Source organism: Typopeltis vanoorti, chromosome 10 (genome assembly GCF_054136105.1).
Source record: "Typopeltis vanoorti isolate ZY-2024b chromosome 10, IOZ_Tvanoo_1.0, whole genome shotgun sequence".
Taxonomy (NCBI): Eukaryota; Metazoa; Arthropoda; class Arachnida; order Uropygi; family Thelyphonidae; genus Typopeltis; species Typopeltis vanoorti.
This window is the reverse complement of record NC_143558.1, coordinates 48,849,651-48,876,565: the sequence shown is the minus strand read 5'-3', so window position 1 is coordinate 48,876,565 and position 26,915 is coordinate 48,849,651. Positions and strand designations below refer to the sequence as shown.

Here is a 26,915-nt window from a genome sequence, read left to right as displayed (position 1 = left end):
CTTCGTATGGGTTGTCTTATGTGGTTTTCCTGAGTGACGGTCAGGAGTTCTCTCCTTCTGCCATGACAAGGAACAAAGTAAGCGGGATTTCAGTCCTATTTCCCTATTATAGAAAGGAGGGACGTCATACAGCTGAGAAGAAAGGTAACTACTACATGTTATATCAACCATGTTCTTGACAAAAAATGAAAATCTGTGGAGAAGTAGGTGCCCGCATAGTGAATCTCATGACTACCGAATCACAGATCCATTGTGTTTCCTTGGAAGAAGCTTGATGTGCTGAAGACGTGAAGGCCCACCTTGATCCGAGAAATTTCAGATATGGTCCACTATGGAAGAATTAGTTCTCGGAAATTACAGACAAGTAAGAGAAGAGACTAGCATAGAATATCCTTATCAAACGGTATCATGAAATCTTATATTATTTCAAATCTTATGTAGCTGTGATTGTAGTTCAGTTACCGGTCTACTGAAAGACTTGAACTAGGACTTTAGCGCATTTAAGAATAGAAGGAGAATAAGCTTGTCAGTGTTAATAGATAAATAATCGTGTGTCTAGTAACTTATGCATGTCATCTATATTTTGTCTGAGAGCTGTCTGAAGAACTGAATGTGGGCACTATTGTAGCGATAGGACTGTTTAACCCATATTATTCTGGTGAGCTAACGTGTGTGTAAACTAATTCTGATTAATTAAGGAATTGTATCATAATATTGTGCTCAGACAGATGAGAAGTTTTAGTCAATTGTTAACATTTGCGAGGATATCCTTTTATTATACGTGTGGAGTCTTTTGTGGCAGCATAATCGCCCTTCCCACATAGAATTTTATAACCTATCATTTGTGTTTTGCTAGTATTTCTTTATATTGCCTCAGCTTAGTATTGAATTAAGTTTTACCGATTTTTAATGTATTGTACTTATGTGTATAATAAACTTTTGCTCATTGAAATTGTCTGAAATTGCCATTCAATGCACCGCTTGTAATAACGCACGAATCTAGTCACTGGGGGGGGGGGGGGGAATTAAGTTGCGAGTTCAAGGTCACAACTGCATAATTGTTTCACACCTAAACATATTTAAGAAATTGCTTCTTGTTTTGATTTTCTTTCATAAACTAAATGTCTTAAATGGTGCAGCTAAAAAATATAAATGTTTTAGAATACTAAGGGGAACAAGAGCTTAGATACCTTGTATTTGGGTGATATCACGTATAGTAAGAAATTTGTTACAAACAAGATAAAAATTAAACTTGTAAGAGGAATTAACAATTATAGGACGGTAAAAAAGGGGTGCAACACTATCTTCTTTTGTTTGTGGCTCTGGAGAAGTGGTTCTCAAAATTTTTTGAAATATTACTATTATTGCACAGGGGTCTCCATGGAGTCCTAACTCATCATGGTAGTCCCAAACTATCAACACAACACAATACCTATTGAACCTCTCCTTAAAACTATTAAATAACAAAGCACACACAAATGACTCAGGCAATCCATTCCATTCATTCACCATCTCTAAGTGAAATCTAATTCTCACACCCTTGCTAACCATACTCATAACCAACTTCCAGGGATGACCTCTTGTTCTGCTCTCTCTAGCCAAGTGCTGAAACATTCCCCCTGCATCAGTCTTATAAATTCCTTTAAGTAACTTAAATGTTTCTATCAAATGTTTCTCTGCCCTTTCTGCCTATTAACCAACTTTTGCAATCCACAAATCCTCAACTCAATCTATCCTCAGAGGGAGCATCCCACAGACTACTTGCCTCTGGATCCTCTACACCAGTGCTTCTCAAACTGTGGGCCGCAGCCCCCCTTGGGGACCGTAGGTTTTGTTGAGGGGGGGCATGAAACTTATTAGTAGCAAAGAGCAAATGAATTTGTTCAAGTATGCAAGAAATGACATATAGAAACTAATAATCATTTTCCACTTAAGTATTTATTAAGCTTGCAAACAAAAACAATATATATATATTAAAAAACAAAATCTGTGGTATCTTCAAAATAGCACACAAAATCCTTGGGTAAAGTATAATTTGTTTTGCAAAACACTGATCAAGACAAGACCTTGAATCTTTCTGTGTGAAGGAATGATTATTAAATTTATGATATCTTTGTACTCTGAATAATGCAAAAAATCTGAGGAAATAGCATGCTACATAACATAAAAGTTATTAAAATGATTTATAATCTCTTTCATTTTTTTTAAATAATTTCAAATTTTAAAATATCAGTGGTTCTACAAACCGAGTCTTTACATCAAGGTATTTAAATAAACTTGTCTGAGGTTTTGTTTCTCTTATGCAGGGACAATAAATATGAAAATAAATTTATATTCAATCAAAATTCTTACCATTTTCTACTTCAGAAATTTCTAGATGCAAACTAGATATCAAAATGCCAATATTTTGAGACCGTTTCTGATCCAACAACTTCGCAACCTGTAAAATAAAAGCAAAGAAACATTTATGCATGTATTACATTAATGTATTATATTAACTGTATTAATGATAATGAAAGTCTTATTAATGATTCAATTCAAATGATATTCATAAGAGATAATATCACATACACAATTCATTTTTGCAAGGACATACAACAGTAGGTCAAGAGAACATTTAATGAAACTGCACAGAATCAGTCTTGAAAGATTATGAAATTGTTCATTCAATAAATGGTGGGTGAAATCAGTTGAAGTATGAAATCAGTTGCCTAAGTAGGTGGTATGGATAAAAGCTTGTAAGACTCACCCTTGGCCAATTTCTTTATGGAGACATTTGAAGAGAAAGCCTTAAACTCCGCCCCACAAAAACCCACTATTTGGCTTCGTTATGTGGATGATGTGTTTGCTATTTGGCCACATGGCTCAGACACACTCCACTCCTTCCTAGCACACTTAAACAACCAACACCCCAGAGTCCAGTTCACCTTAGAAAAAGAGGAAAACAACACCCTCCCCTTCCTAGACACCTTAATCACCCGTCAGCTTGATGGATCTTTGGTTTCCTCGGTTTACAGAAAACCCACCCACACTGGCAGATACATTCACCAGCAATCCCCCCCCCCCCTCACAACAATATGGGGTGATAAAAACACTATATAACAGGGCAAAATTAATCTGCTCAGATGACAAGGCCCTGACTATTGAACTAAACCACATCCTCAACACTTTCTTAGCCAATGGCTATAACCCCAAAAAAATCCAAAAAATACTAAAACCTGTAAACCACAACCTCCCTCCTCCCCTCCACAATAAAGATTACACCAAGTCTATCACCATCCCCTACATCCAGGGCACCTCTGAGAAAATAACCAATATCCTCAAAAAATATGACCTTACTTCCTGTTACAGACCATATAAAAAGTTGGCATCCCTTATCCGCTCTACCAAAGACCAACCACTTCCCCTAGACCTACCTGGTGTATACCAGGTCCCTTGCAGCTGCAAATTGTCCTACTTTGGCCAAACAGGCAGAACAACAAATATCAGGATTTCAGAACACCAAGACTACATCTGGTTTCACCAGTACAGCCGCTCTGGGCTGGCAGACCATGCCTTAGATACCCACCATAAAATTCGTTGGAAGAAAACAAAAATAATTCATCGCAGCAAGTTTAAATACGAAAAATTATTCAAAGAATCTTCAGCAGCTCTAAAAAACGTTCCTAACCTCAACAAATTTGGGTGCATGAAACTGCCCCAAATTTGGGAGACTTTCATTATGAGAACTTCAGCCCAACTGCCAAGACTACCAAATTAGCCCGCAAGAGGGCACCATTAGGACTTGCGGAACAATATTAGTTTCTTGATTTCTTCCTCATTTGCTTTGTATTAGTTCTTGAGTGCACATACCATATCTTTATGTTCCTGAAGATGGCAATGTGACGTTGCCGAAATATAGAAGTTATTCATTAAAGTTACCTTTAATTAATATACTTTATATGCGTTGTTAATTCCGTAAACTAATTACCAGTTACTATCTTCCTTAGTAGACTTCATAGAGAGTATTACAATATTAATATAATAAATAATAATTTATGTATATAGAAATGTCAGAGGTAAACATTATTTTTAATAGAAAATGAGTCTGCTATACAAGTTTAACCATCACAAAACAGGATGACAGCAAATGACAACATAAGGTAAGTCATCTTTGATATTGCACTACTCAGAAGACATGAGTGAGGACCTCACTTCTGGTGAGGAACTATTTTGTCTTTGTACAGTATAATGTCAACATAACCTGAAAAAAAGAAAACCAGTGCCTACTTTCATATAAGTTGTACAACATAGTAAATTTTTATTTGCTATTATTTGGCAGTTTCATGCAGGAGATGAAACTCATCTTTGATATTGCACTACTCAGAAGACATGAGTGAGGACCTCACTTCCAGTGAGGAACTATTTTGTCTTTGTATAATGTCAACATAACCTGAAAAAAAGAAAACCAGTGCCTACTTTCATATAAGTTGTACAACATAGTAAATTTTTATTTGCTATTATTTGGCAGTTTCATGCAGGAGATGAAACTCATCTTTGATATTGCACTACTCAGAAGACATGAGTGAGGACCTCACTTCCAGTGAGGAACTATTTTGTCTTTGTATAATGTCAACATAACCTGAAAAAAAGAAAACCAGTGCCTACTTTCATATAAGTTGTACAACATAGTAAATTTTTATTTGCTATTATTTGGCAGTTTCATGCAAGAGATGAAACTCATCTTTGATATTGCACTACTCAGAAGACATGAGTGAGGACCTCACTTCTGGTGAGGAGCTATTTTGCCTTTGTATAGTATAATGTCTCATAACCTGTAAAAAAAAAAGAAAAAAAGAAAACCAGTGCCTACTTTCATATAAGTTGTACAACATGGTAAATTGTTATTTGCTATTATTTGGCAAAGAAATAAGAATTTTTCCTTCTTTACTAAACGTAATCAGGAGTAAGATGAAGCCTTTTTCAACCTCTTTTTACAAATTTCACATGTGGTTAGTAATATTATTTTGAAAAATAATGAATTTTTAGAACTTAAAAATCAGACTAAGTGCAGTAGAAACAAATGTGCACATACAATGCCCCAAGTTTATGCATGTGATATAGAAATTAGGACTGTTGGGTGGGATGAAGTTATATTTTAAAGGAGAATATGCTTTGAGGATGCTGGAGTGATCTTTTCATTCTAAAGTAGGAATATTTCAAAAACACTTTCGAGTAAAATAAAAATTAAATACTTGAAACTTAAAGATGGGATAGAATTCTTGCAATTCCTGTTCATTTTTGTTCAACATTATATTATGAAAATAGCATATCACAATTCATCCAAGAAAATACTGAACTACTTGATTTGAGATAGACCAAAAATTTCTCTTCGCTTTTGCTGTTAGAAGAGATTTTGAGTTATTTTGAGTATAACCAGAAGTCTTTTTTTATTATCATATGTACATCTCCATGGATGTCTGAAGACTCATCACAGGAGGCTCACATTAACCTTTATTCATACAATACCAATCATATTTCTCTTTGAATTTACTGACAGAGTACTCATGACTAAGTGTGGCATTCCACACATTTACCACTGTCCAAGCAATAAAAAAAAATCTAATCTCCACACTATTGTTAAGTACAAATATCCAAGAGTGACTTCTCCTCTGTCATGCATTGAAAAATCTCTTCTGCAATCAAAATTGCTTTAGTAAATAATCTTTTTTCTTCTTCTGCATAGCACCTAAACTTTGTAATGTATAAATTTTCGATCAATATCCAAAGGGAGTCTCCACAGAGTTTCCACCATCTTGGTCACTTGCCACTGGATCTTCTCCACCACTTCCTCAATCACACAAAACCTAACAACCCAAATTAGTGCAAAGTACTCCGTATATGACTATATCAAAGCCATATTAAGCAAGGTGGCAGTTTCATGCAGGAGATGAAACTCATCTTCCATGCACATTCACAAATGTCCATAGTAGATTTCAAATCTCAGTCTGTTCATTTGAGAGTAGGTATACTAAATTGACTCAGACACCCAGGCTGGTTGTCTGTGCAACTAAAATACAAAATACAAAACTAATGCAACAAAATCATGGTATGCTTAATCCCCCCCCTCCATCAATTCCTTCTGTTTGACAGAGACAAGGTAATTTACAATGTCCTTGAATTTTGTGAAATGTACAAAATCAATTCAAAACCAATAATAGATTTAGTTTAATCCTTTATCCCAGTGAGAGCAAACAAAGTTTGCGCCTGAAATTATCTTCAGGACTAAATATATAGTGTTGTACTATCTTATCCAGTAAGTAGTGCAACACCAAGGCAACTCGTGGCAAAGGTGGAGCAAGCTACCAGGCACTTCTAACCCAGTATCTCCCATAATGCAAAACACATTTCCTATGTGGATATGTATACTGTTATGCATTAAAGGGATTGGCCATCTACCCAGACTAGTTTCGACCTTTATTGAGGTCTCTTCAGTGGGAGCCAGGCCCAGAGCTGGAGATACCAGGCAGAAGCAGTAGCAAGTCATCTGTGCCTATGGGAGTTGCCAAAAGGTTTATCACCTTTTTTAAAAATTACTCTGGATTTAGAGAAAGATGTTGAAAATTTATTTATCACTAGGTTAGACTATAATAGATTTAGTTTAATCCTTTATCCCAGTGAGAGCAAACAAAGTTTGCGCCTGAAATTATCTTCAGGACTAAATATATAGTGTTGTACTATCTTATCCAGTAAGTAGTGCAACACCAAGGCAACTCGTGGCAAAGGTGGAGCAAGCTACCAGGCACTTCTAACCCAGTATCTCCCATAATGCAAAACACATTTCCTATGTGGATATGTATACTGTTATGCATTAAAGGGATTGGCCATCTACCCAGACTAGTTTCGACCTTTATTGAGGTCTCTTCAGTGGGAGCCAGGCCCAGAGCTGGAGATACCAGGCAGAAGCAGTAGCAAGTCATCTGTGCCTATGGGAGTTGCCAAAAGGTTTATCACCTTTTTTAAAAATTACTCTGGATTTAGAGAAAGATGTTGAAAATTTATTTATCACTAGGTTAGACTATAATAGATTTAGTTTAATCCTTTATCCCAGTGAGAGCAAACAAAGTTTGCGCCTGAAATTATCTTCAGGACTAAATATATAGTGTTGTACTATCTTATCCAGTAAGTAGTGCAACACCAAGGCAACTCGTGGCAAAGGTGGAGCAAGCTACCAGGCACTTCTAACCCAGTATCTCCCATAATGCAAAACACATTTCCTATGTGGATATGTATACTGTTATGCATTAAAGGGATTGGCCATCTACCCAGACTAGTTTCGACCTTTATTGAGGTCTCTTCAGTGGGAGCCAGGCCCAGAGCTGGAGATACCAGGCAGAAGCAGTAGCAAGTCATCTGTGCCTATGGGAGTTGCCAAAAGGTTTATCACCTTTTTTAAAAATTACTCTGGATTTAGAGAAAGATGTTGAAAATTTATTTATCACTAGGTTAGACTATAATAGATTTAGTTTAATCCTTTATCCCAGTGAGAGCAAACAAAGTTTGCGCCTGAAATTATCTTCAGGACTAAATATATAGTGTTGTACTATCTTATCCAGTAAGTAGTGCAACACCAAGGCAACTCGTGGCAAAGGTGGAGCAAGCTACCAGGCACTTCTAACCCAGTATCTCCCATAATGCAAAACACATTTCCTATGTGGATATGTATACTGTTATGCATTAAAGGGATTGGCCATCTACCCAGACTAGTTTCGACCTTTATATCCACATAGGAAATGTGTTTTGCATTATGGGAGATACTGGGTTAGAAGTGCCTGGTAGCTTGCTCCACCTTTGCCACGAGTTGCCTTGGTGTTGCACTACTTACTGGATAAGATAGTACAACACTATATATTTAGTCCTGAAGATAATTTCAGGCGCAAACTTTGTTTGCTCTCACTGGGATAAAGGATTAAACTAAATCTATTATAGTCTAACCTAGTGATAAATAAATTTTCAACATCTTTCTCTAAATCCAGAGTAATTTTTAAAAAAGGTGATAAACCTTTTGGCAACTCCCATAGGCACAGATGACTTGCTACTGCTTCTGCCTGGTATCTCCAGCTCTGGGCCTGGCTCCCACTGAAGAGACCTCAATAAAGGTCGAAACTAGTCTGGGTAGATGGCCAATCCCTTTAATGCATAACAGTATACATATCCACATAGGAAATGTGTTTTGCATTATGGGAGATACTGGGTTAGAAGTGCCTGGTAGCTTGCTCCACCTTTGCCACGAGTTGCCTTGGTGTTGCACTACTTACTGGATAAGATAGTACAACACTATATATATTTAGTCCTGAAGATAATTTCAGGCGCAAACTTTGTTTGCTCTCACTGGGATAAAGGATTAAACTAAATCTATTATAGTCTAACCTAGTGATAAATAAATTTTCAACATCTTTCTCTAAATCCAGAGTAATTTTTAAAAAAGGTGATAAACCTTTTGGCAACTCCCATAGGCACAGATGACTTGCTACTGCTTCTGCCTGGTATCTCCAGCTCTGGGCCTGGCTCCCACTGAAGAGACCTCAATAAAGGTCGAAACTAGTCTGGGTAGATGGCCAATCCCTTTAATGCATAACAGTATACATATCCACATAGGAAATGTGTTTTGCATTATGGGAGATACTGGGTTAGAAGTGCCTGGTAGCTTGCTCCACCTTTGCCACGAGTTGCCTTGGTGTTGCACTACTTACTGGATAAGATAGTACAACACTATATATTTAGTCCTGAAGATAATTTCAGGCGCAAACTTTGTTTGCTCTCACTGGGATAAAGGATTAAACTAAATCTATTATAGTCTAACCTAGTGATAAATAAATTTTCAACAATTCAAAACCAAATTAATCATAAACTATCCAAAAATGCTAGAAGGGCATATGAATTGTGTTGACAGAATGAGGAAATCCAAAAAATATTTCTTGGATTTGAATAATTTAAAAAAAATTAAAATCTAAGAGTAAGCCTTCTTGTATTGAATGAAATACCAAAACAAAACCTTAAACCATTCTGAATATTATACTCCTTTCAACTTTCTTCTATATAATATCAATAAGAATACCTCTTTTGTTTTTGGGCGAGGTAAATTTTTCTGCGCAAAGGTTTTTCTTTGAATTGTTTGCTTTGAGAACAATTCCGGAAAATCATTCCAGTCATCATGCTTTGGCTCTTCTAATGTATCCCAGAGGCAAAGTTTTCCCCTTTAAAGTAAAGAAATACACAAATGTTAATTCAGACTACAGCTCTACAATTAAATATTAGTTTTTAAGTGAATTAATTTATTCTTCAGAAAAAAATCTAACTTTCTGTAATGAAGTCTTAATACAGAAATATAGCATTTATTACATACTTCAATAAATAGAATAGTCTCTGGTAGAAACTCAAACTTAACTTACCTGCTCTCTGAAAATTACTAACAAATGCTGTACGTATAACATAATAGAATCCCTTTATGATAAAGAAAAAAAAAGTTTACTAAGGTAATTCACAAAGCAGGTTAAGCCAAAGTTGGCATAAGAAATTTTACTTCAAGTGCAAACCTTAGTTTGCATTCTGAAAATAAGGCATAAGAGTTTTTAGATTAGTTCTGACCAGTGTGATCAAATCATAAATGTGATGTTTCCTTAAGAGCTATAACAGAATAGTTTAAGAGTTATTACAAATTTGATAATCAAACTGATACGAAATTGAATTAATTGAACTGCAATTATGATGCAAATTTCTGTATTTTCAAATTTCTTGTGTTTACGTGCTTATATTATTCAAATTTCTGTAATGAATGTCGCTGGGCCAGGGATGCAGTCAAAATCAAAACAACCAGTGAATTTCGTTTATTACCTCCATTGAAAATTGGCTACTCATTTGAGCTTTATAATTTCAACTTGCACACAAAGTGAATTAAGTTCTAACCATCAATAGTGGTAACTTTGTAAGGAGTGTTAATTATTAGTGAATTTGTGATTACAAGGCTAGTAATATTGTAACTATATGAAAACAGCTATAGTTAGGCAAGGTCTCAAAACAAACAGTATGAGGACAAATTTTAAAATCTATGCAACTCACATTTTCTCACTGCAGAAGTAAAAAATATTTTTTTAAAATTCTATATATAAACTGAAGTAATATTTTCTCTAATTATTTATGAAATATGTAAAAACTATTTACAATAGAAACACATGCTTCACAGGCCTACCTTCAAGTGATCAGAAATAATCACAAAATCAGAGAAATAAAAATAGTTAACTGAATAATCTGCTAACAAATATATACATTGAAATGTAAACCAGATTGCTTTCTCATGGTGAATCAAGTTTGGCAGCCTTGTATAGGAGAGTGGTGCAAGCCCCCCTGGTAAACAGGGGGACTTGCACCACTGTCTGTCTTTATAATGATATCTGTCCTTATAATGAACATTTCATAATCCCAACATCATCTTTGAAACTTTTCTTTGCATCCTTTCCACAACTTCTTTAACCACTCCAAATCTGCACACAGAAGTCTAGGTTTGGTCTTATCAAGGCCTTCTTTATCCTTGCATGTCAGTTTCAACATTACAATTATCCTCCGAGTTGTATTTGCAGATTTTGCCATGCGACCTTTCAACATCAAATTCCTAACCACTATAACTCCAAGATTCCTAAGCCTCCTTGGTTTCTTGTAGCATAACCCCATTAACATAACATACCACTGGAAATCTCATCATGCCAAACTGCATAACTTTACACTTACTAACATTGAACTAACAACCATTATCATTTGCTCACATTTTCAGCCTATTCAAATCATTCTATAAATGCTGAATATCAGTAGCATCCCTGATTATCTTGCCTCTCTTTGCATCCTCAGCAAAGAATTGAACATCTCCTGATCAACAATGGTCCAAGGGCAGTTCTGGACACACCACTGGTCACCTTAAACATGACAGATTCATATGCACTGCATACTACTTTCTGATACCTGTCCATCAACCCCATATTTTCCAGTTTACGCACCAGCCTTTCATGTGGTATTCTATCAAATGCGTTAGCAAAGGCCAACAGTGTATCCATTTCCTTTATCCCACTCAGCCCTAACGCTGTTATAAAATAAAAGCGGCTAAAACACAACCTCCCTTTAGTAAACCTATGCTGTTCCTTGCAGGAAATAGTTTGCTGACAACCCATTTCTGTATGTGAGTTCTTACTAACTTCTCTAAAATCTTCACTGCCACTCCACAGGTAATGATCAGTTGGTACCTTTGTTTAATGGAACTATCATACATTTTCCAGTCCATGGTATCTCTGAGCTGAGACTCATATACAAACATGTCAAGAACCTAGCCAAAGAGGCTAAACATTCCTTTAGTATACATTCTGTTTTCCCATTTGTCTCTACTGCTGAATTCTTATCCAGGTTATGTACAACAGCTTTTCAACCTCATTTTCATGCACTTTCTTTCTCTCTTTCTCTATTCATCCAGTGTAGTAGTGCTGTGCACTATGTTACATACACCATATCATCATCTTCTTATGGATCTCTTGCTTAATAAGGTTGTCCATCTATTTCACTCCCATCCTATTTGTTCTTCAAACTCTGGGAACACATTCAGATACTGCCTCATTTAAGCCCCTTTTCAATGATTCCCATGCACTGCTGATGTCTTTCCTATTCAGTAACTAATGCACTTGCATGAGAACTACAGAGTGTAAATAAGTATTTTCCTGAGCATTCAAAAACAAGTATCCAAGGATAGTGTTATCCTGAGTCAAGTCTTAATTTCCAGCTTTGTGGTATAGCATGTAACCTGTCCTAATCAGATCATCCATATAATCAGCTACTTCCCAGGAAATACATCAGTGATTATGCCAACTGGTAGTCAAACAATCACATTCTTAAATGAGACACCCTTCTGATGCTATGATCAAATCTAACACTCTACGATTGCTTGAGGAGGTTGTTTTGCAACAACTCGATTCTCCTTCATTTTTATCATGAGATTTCTCTTCTACTCAATCAACGTTAGAATAATTTAAGTCACCTATAATGATTACTCATTTAGTACCGATTGAGGTAATGTGGTAATGATGCATTTCATCATCACAGCAGCTGAATTGCCAGATCTGTATCAACACTACTATATACAGGTATAGGACAACATAATGGAAACACTAAGATGTTTAGGAACAAAATCTGTTTGTATTAGTTACATTGAAAAAAACTGTGGAAAATAGGAGACTTGTTCAACTTAAAAAGAGGACATATCATTGGTGGCATTTAGCTGGAGTATCAGTGACAAAAACTGCCACATTATTAGGTGTATTGAGAATTTCTAAGGTTATGTCAACATACACAAATCATGACAAGAAACATCACTGAAGAGACACAGTGGACAAAAAATCAAAAATTACAGAAAGAGATCTGACATTCAGAAGCATTGTTTCAAAAAATTACAGAACTACTGTAGCACAAGTAACAGCAGAACTGAATATTTCATATTCATCTTGCAGAACCTCTTTCCACAAAAACTGTCCAACACGAGCTTCATAAATCCAATATTCATCAGAGTGGTAGAGCTGCAATTGCTAAACCTGCAATTACTGAAAATAATGCTCAGATGCATAAACGATGGTGTCATAATTATCACCCCTGGACATCAGAAAACTGGAAACGTGATATGGTCAGATGAGTTGACCTTCCTGCTGTTTCCTACATCAGGAAGAGTTTGCATTTGTTGAACAACCAAGGAAACCTATAATCCGGAATGCATGGCTCCAACAGTAAAGCATGGGAGGTAATTACTGTTAGATCTGGGCAGCAATGGGTTGTTACTGTGATGGTATGGGCAGCAATATTGTGATATTTTGTTGGTTCCATTATTACTATACATGGCAGAATTACTGCAAGTGATTATTTGGACATTTTGGATAATTAAGTGTATCCTGTGATCCAAACATTATTCCCAAACAACAATTCAGTATTCCAAGACAACAATACCACCATTCACACAGCTTATACCAAAGAGTTGTGGTTTGAAGAACATGAAGGTGAACTTCAACATCTTCCCTGGCAAGAACAATTACCAAATTTGAACGTTATTGAACCACTCTGGTCAGTTTTGGAGACTAGAATAAGAAATAGATTCCCACCTCCAATGTCTTTAAAACAACTTGAAGATGTTCTTCAAGAAGAATGTATGATTGCCATGGTGGAAGTGAGCTTGGTTGCATATGAGTTATGCTATCTACCACCATTTCTAGAGCTTGAAGGAGATCTTTTATCCACAAACCTACGAGTTCAATGGCAGTCTGTCGAGTGTTGTAAACATTCTCCCATTGTGGCTGAAAGATAGTTGGATACATGGAGTACGTGACAAGGATTTTATTTTAGTAACATAGAGCAGAGACATCTGTTGGTGTCTAAGAAACAAGATGGTTCATTTTTCTCGACAAACAGACTAAGAACAGGTGACCTGTGAAATGCTCCAGTTGCAATTCTGAAGGCTTGATGGTGAATATTGTCTAGCTATTGAAGCATACTCTCCTTGGCAGAAGCATAGACTTGGGACCAATAGTGCAGTTTTGACCTTATCAATGCCCTGTATAAATGAAGCAGTGAACATCTGTCAGTACCCCAGAGGGTGGAAGACAGGGTGCGTAGAACATTCGTTATTTTACGGCAATTGTCTCATAGCTGATGTATGTGAGAAAGGAAACTGAATTTCCTGTCGAAGATAATTCCCAAGAACTTGGCTTCCAAAGCAATTGGAATTAGTGATTATCCTACTTGAAGTTCTGGGTCAGGATGAAGACTATGTCTGTGTCAGATGGGAAACAAAATGTCTTCTGTGAAAATCTGAAACTATTTGCAAGCACCCATTTTCAGAGATGGTCATGGGCTTGCTGCAGCTGTCTTTCTATGACCCTCATATTACATGAGTGACAGAAGATAGTAAAGTCATCCACAAATAGGATATTAGTCACTGAGGAAATTGGTCTGTTATCAAGTTGACCTTGATTGCAAAAAGCATGACACTTAAAACAGAACCTTGTGGAACTCACTCTTCTTGGTTATAGGGGATGAAGAGGACAATTATCACTCGGACTTAGAAGATTCAGTTAGATAAAAAGTTTTCCCTATAAGACCAAAATTATGCAAGTCTTTCAGTATTCCAAACCTCCAAGCAGTGTCATATGCTTTATCCATATTGAAGAAAACCAATACTAGGTGACTGCATTTTAGGAAGGCATCTCTAAATGTATGTTTCCAGCCAGACCAGATGATCAGCAGTAGAATGATATTTTCTGAAGCCAGAATGTGTTCTGGTAAAGAGGTTGTTTCCTCCCCAGAAACAATGAAAGATGAATCATTTTTTCTAGAATCTTGCACAAGTAACTGGTAAGAGCAAATGGATGATAGTTATTTGGGAATTTTGTCAATTATAATTGCCTTTTGCCAAATATCCAGAAAAATGCCCTCACAGAAAATTCTGTTGTAAAGGTACGACAGTTGATCAATGGCTGATGTTAACGTTTTATCATCTTGTAATGGATGATATGAGGTTTAAGCACAGCAGCTTTCATTTCTTCTTTGATAAATGGTCTGTTGATTCTACTGTGCTGTTTGAAGCAAAACGGATTTATTGTTTTTTTGCTTTATAACTCTTAGGGATAAGAATACAAGCATGTTGCTGATTTTTTCCAAAAATCTCCCTGAGTGTGTCAGCAATTGCTGTTGGATCAGCTACTGTGTAACCATTGTGCTGGAGGATAGAAGTCAGGAGATGGTGTATCTGCCTTTCATTTTCTGAATGTTTTCCCAAACTTCTTTACTGTTAGTGGATCATGATAGAGAAGTAAATTGGATTCAGGATTCCTTTCAGCTCTGACACCTGATATGTCTTGCTTGGGCTTGAGCTCATTTGAAAGTAATTAGGTTTGTTGTTATAGGCTATCTGCAGAGAGCACCAAGCTTTCTTCTGGTCTTCTTTGACTGCTGTTCAATCATCACTCCACTATGGTTTAGGAAAATGTGGGAAATGACTAGACATTTTAGGAATGCAGTTGTGGCTGCTGCTATAATACACTCTGTTACATGCTTCATTGCATCACTGATAGGACATATTTGATTGTGCAACTGACTGTTGCACAATCAAAAACTGCTAATGGTGAAAAGTTGGACTTGTCAGTGTGATCAATTTTCTACTGTGATATCTGAGATGTAGTATATGGTTCCCCATGTAGAAGAGAGGTTATCATGTGTTTGTGATCGCTTCTAATAGGTTGTCATCAGTTTCCAACTTAAACAGTGGGGAAAGGGAAGGCAAGCAGATAGTTAAGTCGATGGCAGTGAATGTATGTTCAGGTAGGCATATGGAAGGTGTTGCTTTCTGTGTTTAAGAGGGAGAGATTTTTTCAGGGTAATCTTGAGAAAAATCTGCAGCAGGAGGAAGGTAGATGTAGCATATTATTATATGCTGGTATTAATTTTGGTTTGTTGGAACAGAGTATGGTTGCCCACAAGGATGGTGAATCCTCTTTGGGCAGGTTTATCTCCTATCCTGCCCTTACAAATAATAGTAGCATTACAGACAGCTGGATTAATCACCCAGTTTCAGGTATGTTTCCTGCAAACAGAAGCATATTGGCTTATACTTCTACGAGAGAGCTTTGATGTCATATACGTTTTATTAGAATTCAAGACAATTCCATTGTAGAAATGTTTCAATTATTTTTCTTTTTTTTTTTTGTGGTATCATCTAGTTTCTATGATATGAGTGGTTTTGTTTTCATTAGTCTTAGATTTTTTTTTTTTTTTTTGAGAATTGTGGATGGCCAGTATCAATTATTTCTTCCTGTGCAAAATATCCAAGACTTCAAATTTCACTTCCTCTAGGGCACTCAGTATATTGATTGTTTTTATCTTCCTGAGGGAGAGCAAAAATATCCATGCTACCTGTTGATGGGTCATCTAATAAAGGGTCCAGAGGCATTTCTTTGATCTTGTGTGGCCCATGTTCCAATATTTTTTAATTAGAGGATTTTTGTACAATGGGACCCTTTTGACATATCTTCAGGAGTGAGTCCATAATGAGTCTCTCTTTCATTCACTCAAAGGAGATAGCAAGCAAATCCTATCTTTCAGAGATGTTGTAGTTGTGAGAATGCGGGATTGACATACACGTTAACATCCCAACTGACACTTTCTTTACAGTTGCCTTTCAGCCTAAGAGGGTTTAGCAGATGTTGTTGCTACTGTTGTGGTATACTGCCTCTTTGCTTCTTGGTATGTGATGCACTGCTCTGTTTTTAACTTTTGTATTATCTCCTTTTCATCCTTCCACCTTTGGCAAGCTTAGGAGCATGCTGGGTATAAAGACTGTAAGAGCAAAACATTAAAATGCTCTAATTGTGAGGTTTCCCCCCACAGTTAAGGCATTTTAGTGTTCTGCACTGACAATTTTTATTTTCATGTTCTTTACTGCTACATCACACATAGATGGTAGATCAAATTGCCTGTAGACCACAACAGGCAATTTTGGGATATAGAGCCATACTGCATAGCTGAGATATCCTGCTTTGACAGATGTTTGTTGTTTTGAATTTTTAAAAAGGTAAGGATGATGTTTCTTGAGAATAATAAAAAGATAATAGGAAAAGTAGTCTGTGTTGCTCAGGGATGACAGTCAGTGATGATTTGAGGTGGAGAGCAAAGATCATGAATGGTGTGTTAGTGAAAATGTATGAAGAGAAAGGAGTGCAATTGGTAAATGTGTAACATGAGTTTGAAGGATGAATGGAACTGTATAAGAGTGATGGGACAATCAGCATGCTTTTAGTGCGAGTCATCCGGAAATGCTTCTGTTGATAGGTACAGTAATGAGTGCAGAGAACAAATCCGAACAAGTAAAAAGCAATGTGGAAGAGCAGAAGAATAAGGAAGAATGAATTAATAGGATGCTTGTGAATGGAGAAGTCAGTAGCATGAGTGTGAAGAGGGGGACAAGGGTACACAGCATGAGAAAGGTTAGTGTTCAAAGAAAAAGTAAATAAACAAATTTCTTATAGATCCAGAAATGAATTGATATGTTCGTATACAAAACCTAAAGATATCAGCAATAAGAGAAACAAAATTGTTGAGTTGATTGACTTTGTTCACCCAAAAATTGTTGGAGTATGACATGGAGGATCATCATCATCAAATTCCTGCCATGTACCCTCAAGGGGATGTACAGGATATGATAGTACTACATGAAAAATTTACATCATTACTAATTACGTATCTACAATTTTCCTCCAAATCAGTCTGTTACTTGTCAAGACTAACATTATCAGATCTTATATTTCTATTGTCTAAGGCACATTGTACCGTATCGGTCTACCTATATCTTGGTCTTCCTCTGGGTCATTTTCCTGCCAACCTGGCAGGAACACTTGTTTTGCTAATCTTTCCTCGCCAATTCTGTTTAAGTGACCGTACCACCTGAGATTAGCTCTGCTAACACATTCCTGGATGCTGACAATGTCAAGTTCTTTCCTAATATTATTATTATTATTATTATTAAACAAGACCTCATGGAGTCAGACTAATCTAGGAGGTCCTTTTATCTCACACACATATCATCATACCGTGTCTTAAACACATTCAAACTCCTTGCAGACACTACACTCTCAGGCAAGGCATTCCAATCACTCACAACTCTGCACGAAAAAAACCTGCCTCTCAATCTCCTACTCACACCCTCTTTATATAGTTTCCAGGGATGACCTCTGGTTCTCCCCTGATCTCCCACTATTCTCTGTAGAACTTCTCCACCATTGATCCTATAACAACCCCTTACCAACTTGTAGGTCTCTATCATATCTCCCCTCTTCCTTCTCTCCACTAGACTCTGCAAATTACATCTTTTCAATCTTTCCTCATACTTGACATTCCAGAGGTCAGAAACTACCTTAGTCATTTGACTTTGGACCCTTTCCAACATCTCTTCATCCTTCTGAAAACCAGGTGACCAAATCTGGGCACAACAGTCCATGTGTGGCCTAATCAAAGCCTTATACAATGGAACAAGAATCTCCCTACTTCTACATGTCAGTGTCCTCCGCATCATTCCCAGAAGTCTTTGTGTTGTCTTCACAATTTTGGCGATGTGTCCCCTAAATTTTAGATCCTTATCCACTATCACCCCCAGATCTCTTATTTCCTCTACTTCCAACAATATATTCTCACCAAGCATAAATTCTGCATCCCATCTGTTATTAATAGCCTCGTTTTTAATATGATATTGCCATTGATTCCATCTGTTCACACCTCTAATCTTTCTCAGGACCCTCATATCTGCAGTCTCTAGTCTTTGGTCAAGTGTTTTACTTCTGACCCAGCTCTCAGATCCATAAGTTAAAATTGGTTTAAACACTGTCTTGTATACAACTAATTTAGTGTTCTGACTAATTTCTCTCTTATTCCATACGAATTTATTCAATTGACTTCCTACCATAGCAGATTTGTTGATTCTGTTGTCTATTTTGATATTTAATTTACCATCTTCACTAAAAATCATGCATAAGTAGTTGAAATGTTCTACTTGTTCCACAGATTCTCCGTTCACAACACAGTTGACATTTTCAATGATTCTGCCTATTTTCATTGTCTTTGTCTTTTTATTGCTGACCTTCATACCATATCTATTACAACAGTTATTCAATTTAGTCAGGGAATCTTGAAGACTTGTAGCAGATTTATTTAGAAGTATAACATTGTCTGCATAAAGCAAAGAGCTGACATTAACATCTCCAATTTTGATATCAGGTTTAATACCACTTTCCTTCATAATGTGATCCATATAGATAATGAATAACAGAGGGGATAATGTACATCCTTGTCTCACACCAGATTTAACATTAAACCATCTTCCTGTACTTCCTTCAATTCTAACTGCTGACTTACAACTCAAATAAAGACTAAGTACTGCTTGATATAATGCCCCATTGACACCATATAACTGTAGCATATTGAATAGCTTCTCTCTTGGCACCTTGTCATATGCCTTTTCCAGATCGACACAACATAAAAACAGATCTTTGTTATATTCCCATGATTTCTCTACTATTTGTTGTAAAGTGAAGATCTGATCCTGACAGCCTCTTTTTGGCCTGAATCCAGCTTGTTCTTCACCAAGCTTTTCTTCCACAATTCTTCTCAACCGTTTCTCAAGTATACTTGCATAGATCTTGCCAGGAACACTTAGTAGGGAAATACCTCTGTAATTCTCACATTCAGTTTTATTTCCCTTTTTATATACGGGTACTATGAGAGCTCTACTCCAATCATCGGGAATTCGTCCCTCTGTCCAGGCTTTCTGAACTATGCAGTGCAACCACTGTAAGACTCTTATACCACCATACTTCAGCATTTCTGGTCGAATATCATCTACTCCTGCTGCCTTTCCACATTTCAAGCCTTTGATGGCTTTTTCTACTTCAAGTATAGATATGTATTCCTGTCTGTATGCCTGTTGAGTGTTTTTTACCACTGTACAAGCAGTAATAGTACAGTGGTAAAAAACACTCAACAGGCATACATTCTGGAATACATATTCATACTTGAAGTAGAAAAAGCCATCAAAGGCTTGAAATGTGGAAAGGTAGCCGGAGTAGATGATATTTGACCAGAAATGCTGAAGTATGGTGGTATAAAAGTCTTACAGTGGCTGCACTGCATAGTTCAGAAGGCCTGGACATGGAGGATGAGGATGTAAATTAAAGAGGCCAAGAAATTATATTCTTGGGTTCATCCCTTATCCAAGGGTAAGCAAACAAAGTGTGTACATGAAGTCACTTCAAGACTGGGCTACTTGCATATAGATGCTAATGACTTCATATCAATTGCTTTAGTATTCCATATTGCAACGCACATATCCTTACAGACACACATGATGCTATGCATTATAGGAAGAGCCACTACCCAGACCAGCTGACCATTACTGAGGTGTCATCAAACTTGTCTGGGTTGTGGCCTGTCCCATGATGCATAACATCATACACATCCATAATACTAAGGCAATTTATGTGAAGTCATTAGCCTCCATATACAAGTAGCCCAGTCGTGAATTGACTTCATGCAAAAACTTTGTTTGCTTACACTTGAATAAAGGATGAACCTAGAATATAATTTCTTGGCATCTTTAATTTATAGTATAACCAAGTGAAAAAATTTCAAGAGGATGACATTCTGAGAGGAATAGAGATGGAAGGGTATAATCTTTGTGAAGAAGGGAAAGGTAAAAGAGGAAGTGCAGTGCTGTTGATAACAGAAAAGGAATTAGGCCTGTGCAAGGTAGAGATGAAGGGAGTTTTGAGGCAGTATGGTATGAGACACAGGTGAACAGAATAAAACACATAGCGAGATACTACTATACACCTGGTAAAAGAAGGTAATAACCATGAAAAGTATAAGCAGATTAGTCATGCAACGGTTGATCATTATGAGTGACTTTAATTATGATAATACAGATTGCTTCTGAATGACATATCATCCCACAAAAAAAAATTAATTTCTCAAGGGATGACTTCTTCAGGAAGTATGTAATAAATGGCATGTGAGGATAAAGGGCCTTGGATTGATCATCTCATCAGTGGATATCATTACAAATGAAGTGTTGAACCTCCTTTCAGTTGGTGAGAGCAACCACGAAGTGATTACCTGGGTGGATGCCAGCTATGAGGGCTGCTGTGAGAAGTGGATACACGTGGAACTACAAAGCTAGCAATTATGAAAATTTCAAGAAACAGTTGTCAGCTGTAGTATTGGGTGGAAAGGGCATCAATTCTGCTTGGATGATATTCAAGAATTATCTAGCAGAAGCAATATCACTTACCTTATTTAACATCCTGACCAAGTGTTAAAAAGTTAAATAAGGAAAGTGTGAAATAGATGAATGAAGAGATTAAGCATGCAATACAGAGGAAGAAAGCATTATGGAAGCAGCATAAGATGAGTGGTAATAATCAGTTCCATGAGGAATACAAAGAACAGGCAAGGGTGGTGACTCACTGAGGGTAGCAAAAGTGCGATATGAAGCAAATGAAGCCAAAAAATCCTAGTCAGTTCTTTCAATATGCAACTTGCAGTAGAAAGAATGATTATGGATGGATAACATTCATTGGTGAAAATGGTATAAAATGATAAATGCTGCAGAGGATATAGTTGAGATATTAAATGAGCAGTTCATAAAAGTATTTCATCCTTGTTAATGTAACATCATGTGGAGTTTGAGTGCAGTGGAAAGATAGGAGGATGGACTGACTGAGTGAACAGGATATGGGGAATTGAGTAAACTTGATATGAATAAGGTTATGAGACTTGATATATCACTGTGTGTTTTGACAAAATGTTTTCAGATATTGACATCTGCCTTGACATACTTGTTTAATATGAGTCTTGCATTATACCTAAGCACCAAAGGAGTGAAAGAAAGGCAAGACTGTACTGTTTAATAAGGAGGCTGACAGAACTCAAGCCTCAAGTTATAGGCCAATCTGTGTGTTAGGCGTTGTGGTTAAAATGTTGGAGAGATTAGTAAGATCCAGAATTAGACTGACAACAATGACATTCTCTTTGATGGATAGCACAGATTTGCTAAAGAAGATTATGTTTCGGTAATCTGCTACTTATTACAAGGTGCACATTACAAATTGCAGATTTTGCAAAGGCTTTTGATAGACTGCCACATCATAAGATGATAGTTAAACTAGAATGGGTAGTTTGATTATCTGATTTGTGCAATAATGGAAGTGTGTAGTAATGGTAATATCTGATAAGTATCAACTAGTTGTGTACAAGCAAGCAAATCCCAGAAGCGGAAAGTTGCTAGTTGTGTACAGGTCTGTTTTAGGGCCATTGCTATTTAACCTGTATGTAAATGGTATTCGGAAGTGTGTGAATGGAAATATTCAGTTTTTTGCTAACAATGCAAAAGTTGGGAAGAACTATAAAGAATAGAACAATGTCGTGACTTTACAAGAGGACCTAAATAGACTGAGAGATCAGACACAGGAGTGAGGATGCCAGTTCAATGTTTCAAAGTGTAAGGTTTTAAAATTCAGAAAACAAAGATAGGATGTAGAGTAAACAGTTGATAGGAATATATTGGAGCAGGTGAATGAAATAAGAGATCTACAAGTGATGGTCGATAGGGATCTAATATTTAGAGGACATGTTGCAAAAATTGTGAGTACAGCATAACATCTCTGCAAGGATACAGAGAACACTGACTTATAGAAGTAAGGACATTATGATTCCATTGTATAAGTCCTTGATTAAACCACATATTGACTACTTGCACAGATTTGATCATCTGGTTTTCAAAAGGATAAAGAGATATTGAAAGTTTCCAGAGACTAATGTCTACAGTGGTCTCTGGTGTTAAAGATGAACAAAGATTGAGAATGAGCAGTAGAGAGGATAGGAGGAGGAAAGATATTATAGAAATATATAAGTTGGTAAGGGGTTCTTATCAGATTAAGACTGAATAGATTTTTCACACCTCCTATGATGAGGGTAACACCATGAATATTTGAAGATAATATAGGTAATTTGCTTCATATACAATAAAAAAAATTGTACAATTGTGCATTTTTTTCTATTAACCACTTATCTCACACCAATCAGCCTCTATTCCACTTCCTGTATTTCTCATACCATCACTGGAAATTTCTACTGTACTCTGCTATTTCTACTGTTGGAATTAATTCTGCTACAACCATCAGCAGTAATTCCTTGCCCTTTTTTGCCTTATAGTTGAATAAGATGAAGCTAATATTATCATTAGGCAGATTCCAATGTCCATAATTTTTGCTTTCACTATACCTACTAATGTTAACGAGCCTCTTGCTTTATTCCTGATGCTTTTGGCATTAGTGTATAACAATCAACTACAAGCTGAGTATTCATCAAAGTTTTACACATGGCAAGTTCAAATAGGAAGCAAGAACTGGACTAAAACCTCCACCTATTTCCAGTTTTTCACTTTTTCTTCTTGACAAAACAATTTCGGCATTTACTGGATCCTCCTTACCACACTATTATTTTCTCTTCCATTCTCTATATCATTACACTTACGGTTTTGACTCAATTTAATGCGCATGTTTCTATGCTTTCTTACATCCACCCAGACACATCTGGTTTTCCTGACTGCTTAAATTACATCATCAAATTCCTGCCATATACCCACAAGGGGTGTACAGGATATGATAGTACTACATGAAAAAATTATATCATTACTAACTTCCTATCTACAATTTTCCTCCAAATCAGTCTGTTACTTGTCAAGACTCCAACATTATCAGATCTTATATTTCTATCGTCTAAGGCACTTTGTACCGTATCAATCCACCTATATCTTGGTCATCCTCTGGGTCGTTTTGCTGCCAACCTGGCAGAGAACACTTGTTTTGCTAATCTTTCCTCGCCCATTCTGTTTAGGCGACCATACCACCTGAGATTAGCTCTGCTAACACGCATTCCTGGATGCTGACAATATCAAGTTCTTTCCTAATATCCTTGTTTTTAATATGATATTGCCATTGATGCCATCTGTTCACGCCTCGAATCTTTCTCAGGACTCTCAGATCTGCGGTCTCTAGTCTTTGGTCAAGTGTTTTACTTCTGACCCAGCTCTCAGATCCATAAGTTAAAACTGGTTTGAACACTGTCTTGTATACAGCTAATTTAGTGTTCCAACTAATTTCTCTCTTATTCCATATGAATTTATTCAATTGACTTCCCACCATACCAGCTTTGTTGATTATGTTGTCTATTTCTATATTTAATTTACCATCAACAGTAAAAATCGTGCCTAAGTAGCTGAAATGTTTTATTTGTTCCACAGGTTCTCCATTCACAACACAGTTGACATTTTCAATGATTCTGCCTATTTTCATTGTCTTTGTCTTTTTATTGCTGACCTTCATACCATATCTATTACAACAACTATTCAATTTAGTCAGAGAATCTTGCAGACTTGTAGCGGATTTATTTAGAAGTATAACATCGTCCGCATAAAGCAAAGAACTGACATTAACATCTCCAATTTTGATATCATGTTTAATACCACTTTCCTTCATAATGTGATCCATATAGATAATGAATAACAGAGGGGATAATGTACATCCTTGTCTCACACCAGATTTAACATTAAACCATCTTCCTGTACTTCCTTCAATTCTAACTGCTGACTTACAACTCAAATAAAGACTAAGTATTGCTTGATATAATGCCGCATTGACACCATATAACTGCAGCGTATTGAATAGCTTCTCTCTTGGCACCTTGTCACATGCCTTTTCTAGATCAACAAAACTTGAATACAGATCTTTGTTATATTCCCAGGTTTTCTCGACTATTTGTCGTAAAGTGAAGATCTGATCCTGACGGCCTCTATTTGGCCTGAATCCAGCTTGTTCTTCACCAAGCTTTTCTTCCACAATTCTTCTCAACCGTTTCTCAAGTATACTTGCATAGATCTTGCCAGGAACACTCAGTAGGGAAATACCTCTGTAATTCTCACATTCAATTTTATTTCCCTTTTTATATATGGGTACTATGAGAGCTCTACTCCAATCATCGGGAATTCGTCCCTCTGTCCCGGCTTTCTGAACTATGCAGTGCAGCCACTGTAAGACTTTTATACCACTATACTTCAGCATTTCTGGTCGAATATCATCTACTCCTGCTGCCTTTCCACATTTCAAGCCTTTGATGGCTTTTTCTACTTCAAGTATAGATATGTATTCCTGACTGCATGCCTGGTCAGTGTTTTTTTTTTATCACTGTGCTGTCGTCACTGCTTGTTTCATTTAGCAGTTTTTCAAAGTAATTACTCCATACTTCAAGGATATCTTTTTCTCCTGTTTTCATGTCACCTTTATCATCTCTAACTCCTTTTACAGCACTCTTTCCTCCATTCCTAAGCTTCTTCAACAACCTCCAGAATATTTTGCCACCTTCTTGATATTTATTTTCTATATTCTTGCCAAAATCCTCTCATGACTTTTCTTTAGCTAGTTTTTCACACTGTTTAGCTTTCTTACATTTGTCTCTGTATTCTGTAAGAGTAAAAGCTGACTTATTTGCCAGGAACTTTTTATATGCTTTCTTCTTTTCCTTCACTGCCTCTTTAACTTCCTGTGTCCACCAGGGAGTTCTGATTTTTTTATCCTTGCAGACAACCTCACCACATGCCTCTCTGGCAGAATCAATCAATGTTTTCTTCAGAGTTTACCAGTGAATTTCCAAGGCTTGATTCCTGTTCTCAAACTCTTTCATTTTCTTTTCAATAATCTTTGTGTATTTTAGTCTACAGTTCACATCTGAGAGCTGCTCAACTTTTATTCACTTTAAAACTTTCTTACATGTTATTCTTTTCAATATGAAATTCAATTTTATCCTGCTCAAGACTAAATAGTGATCACTTCCAATTTCAAATCCTCTGTACACTCTGGTGTCCTGCACCAGGGAGAAAACATCACGATCAACAATAACATAGTCAATGAGACTTTTCTTATTCCTAGCCTCTTCTCTCCATGTGAATTTGTGCACATTTTTATGTTGGAACATGGTGTTAGTAATAACCAGTCCATGTCCTGAGCAGAAATCCAACAGATATTTGCCAGTATTATTAGCTTAAATTACTCTTTCACCAAACAAGAATTGCTTCAAGTGACTAACTCCAAATCCATTTATGTGCAATCCATCCTACGAATACAAATCTTTTCAACCATCAAAAATCACTTCATACGTCATCTCCTACGCAGTCTACGCGTTGAATCACCCACAATCACAACTTTCCACCTCAGCTCATTCCTGACTCACTGTGGCAAAACAATCTTGTCTCGTCTGCTCTTCTATTTCATCACAATCCCTATCATATCTTCTTTCGTACCACACTTATTTCCTTTCCAACCAACATCATATCAATTTGTTCTATTTGTTTATATATTGCCTCAGTCATGTCAAGAATCTTCCCTCCTAAAAAATGCACTTCTATTACTTAGTCATCCAGCATGCCTCCTGATCTTTGAATTGCCATATCCTTTTCATCTGTTTCTGCTTTCTTTAGCCTTCATTTACTTTGTGTGTTATGTTTCTTTTTACATTTACCTCTTTTTATGTTATTTGCCAATTTTTTTCTTCTTCACAACAACTGAAATTTCATACTCACTTTAATAAAAAGTGAAAATTGCAAAAAATTTCATTTGTATTTCATTTAAAGAATACAGAAGTGACAGGAAAATAAATGAGGCCAAATTAAATCATAAATAGTGAAAAATGTAAATTAAATGAGATTTATATAAAGCGGGTATATGTATAATCCAACTTTTTTTGCTGAAAAAATGTCTGCAAACAGCAAAACAGCTGATAGATAAAAATACTATGTTAAGATTTTATGCAAGTTAATTTCTATTTCACATAATCTTTTATTCAGAAAAGTTTATAATGACAAGTGTCTGGCATTAAAATTTTTAAAGCTGAAACAACTATTAACTTACTCGGGAACAGAACTACTTGGCTGAACAGGAAACTGTATGCGAGTCCAGTAAAGTGGCTTCATAGGAACTTTTGGAGTAATAGGAGGCTTACGAGCTATAAAAATTTTGCCAATTTATAAAAAAAAATCAATAAATAATAATTATTAAAAAACATTTCTAATTAAAGGAATTATAAGATCACTTTAAATTAATGAACGAGTTAGTGGTGTTTTACATTTTAAAATGTAAAACACCACTCTTATTTACTCATTTCTCATTTTCATAAGTGAAACAATTACTACTGGATACATGACAAAGTCTCAAAGAAAGAAGGATACCAAAGAATATTTTCATAAATGCTTAGGGTGCATAATCATT

General features: G+C 36.3%; 1 protein-coding gene across 1 annotated transcript in view; it reads right to left on the bottom strand.

The window, feature by feature from the left end:
* The window catches only part of LOC150102406 (uncharacterized), a 357,402-nt gene that overhangs the window by 218,610 nt on the left and 111,877 nt on the right, over window positions 1–26,915 (bottom strand). The window contains exons 7-9 of the mRNA XM_090399570.1: window positions 26,559–26,652; window positions 9,098–9,236; window positions 2,353–2,440 (exon numbers count right to left, since the gene is read on the bottom strand). Coding sequence (XP_090255696.1) covers window positions 2,353–2,440; window positions 9,098–9,236; window positions 26,559–26,652 — 321 coding nt within the window. The remainder of the gene's footprint in view (window positions 1–2,352; window positions 2,441–9,097; window positions 9,237–26,558; window positions 26,653–26,915) is intronic.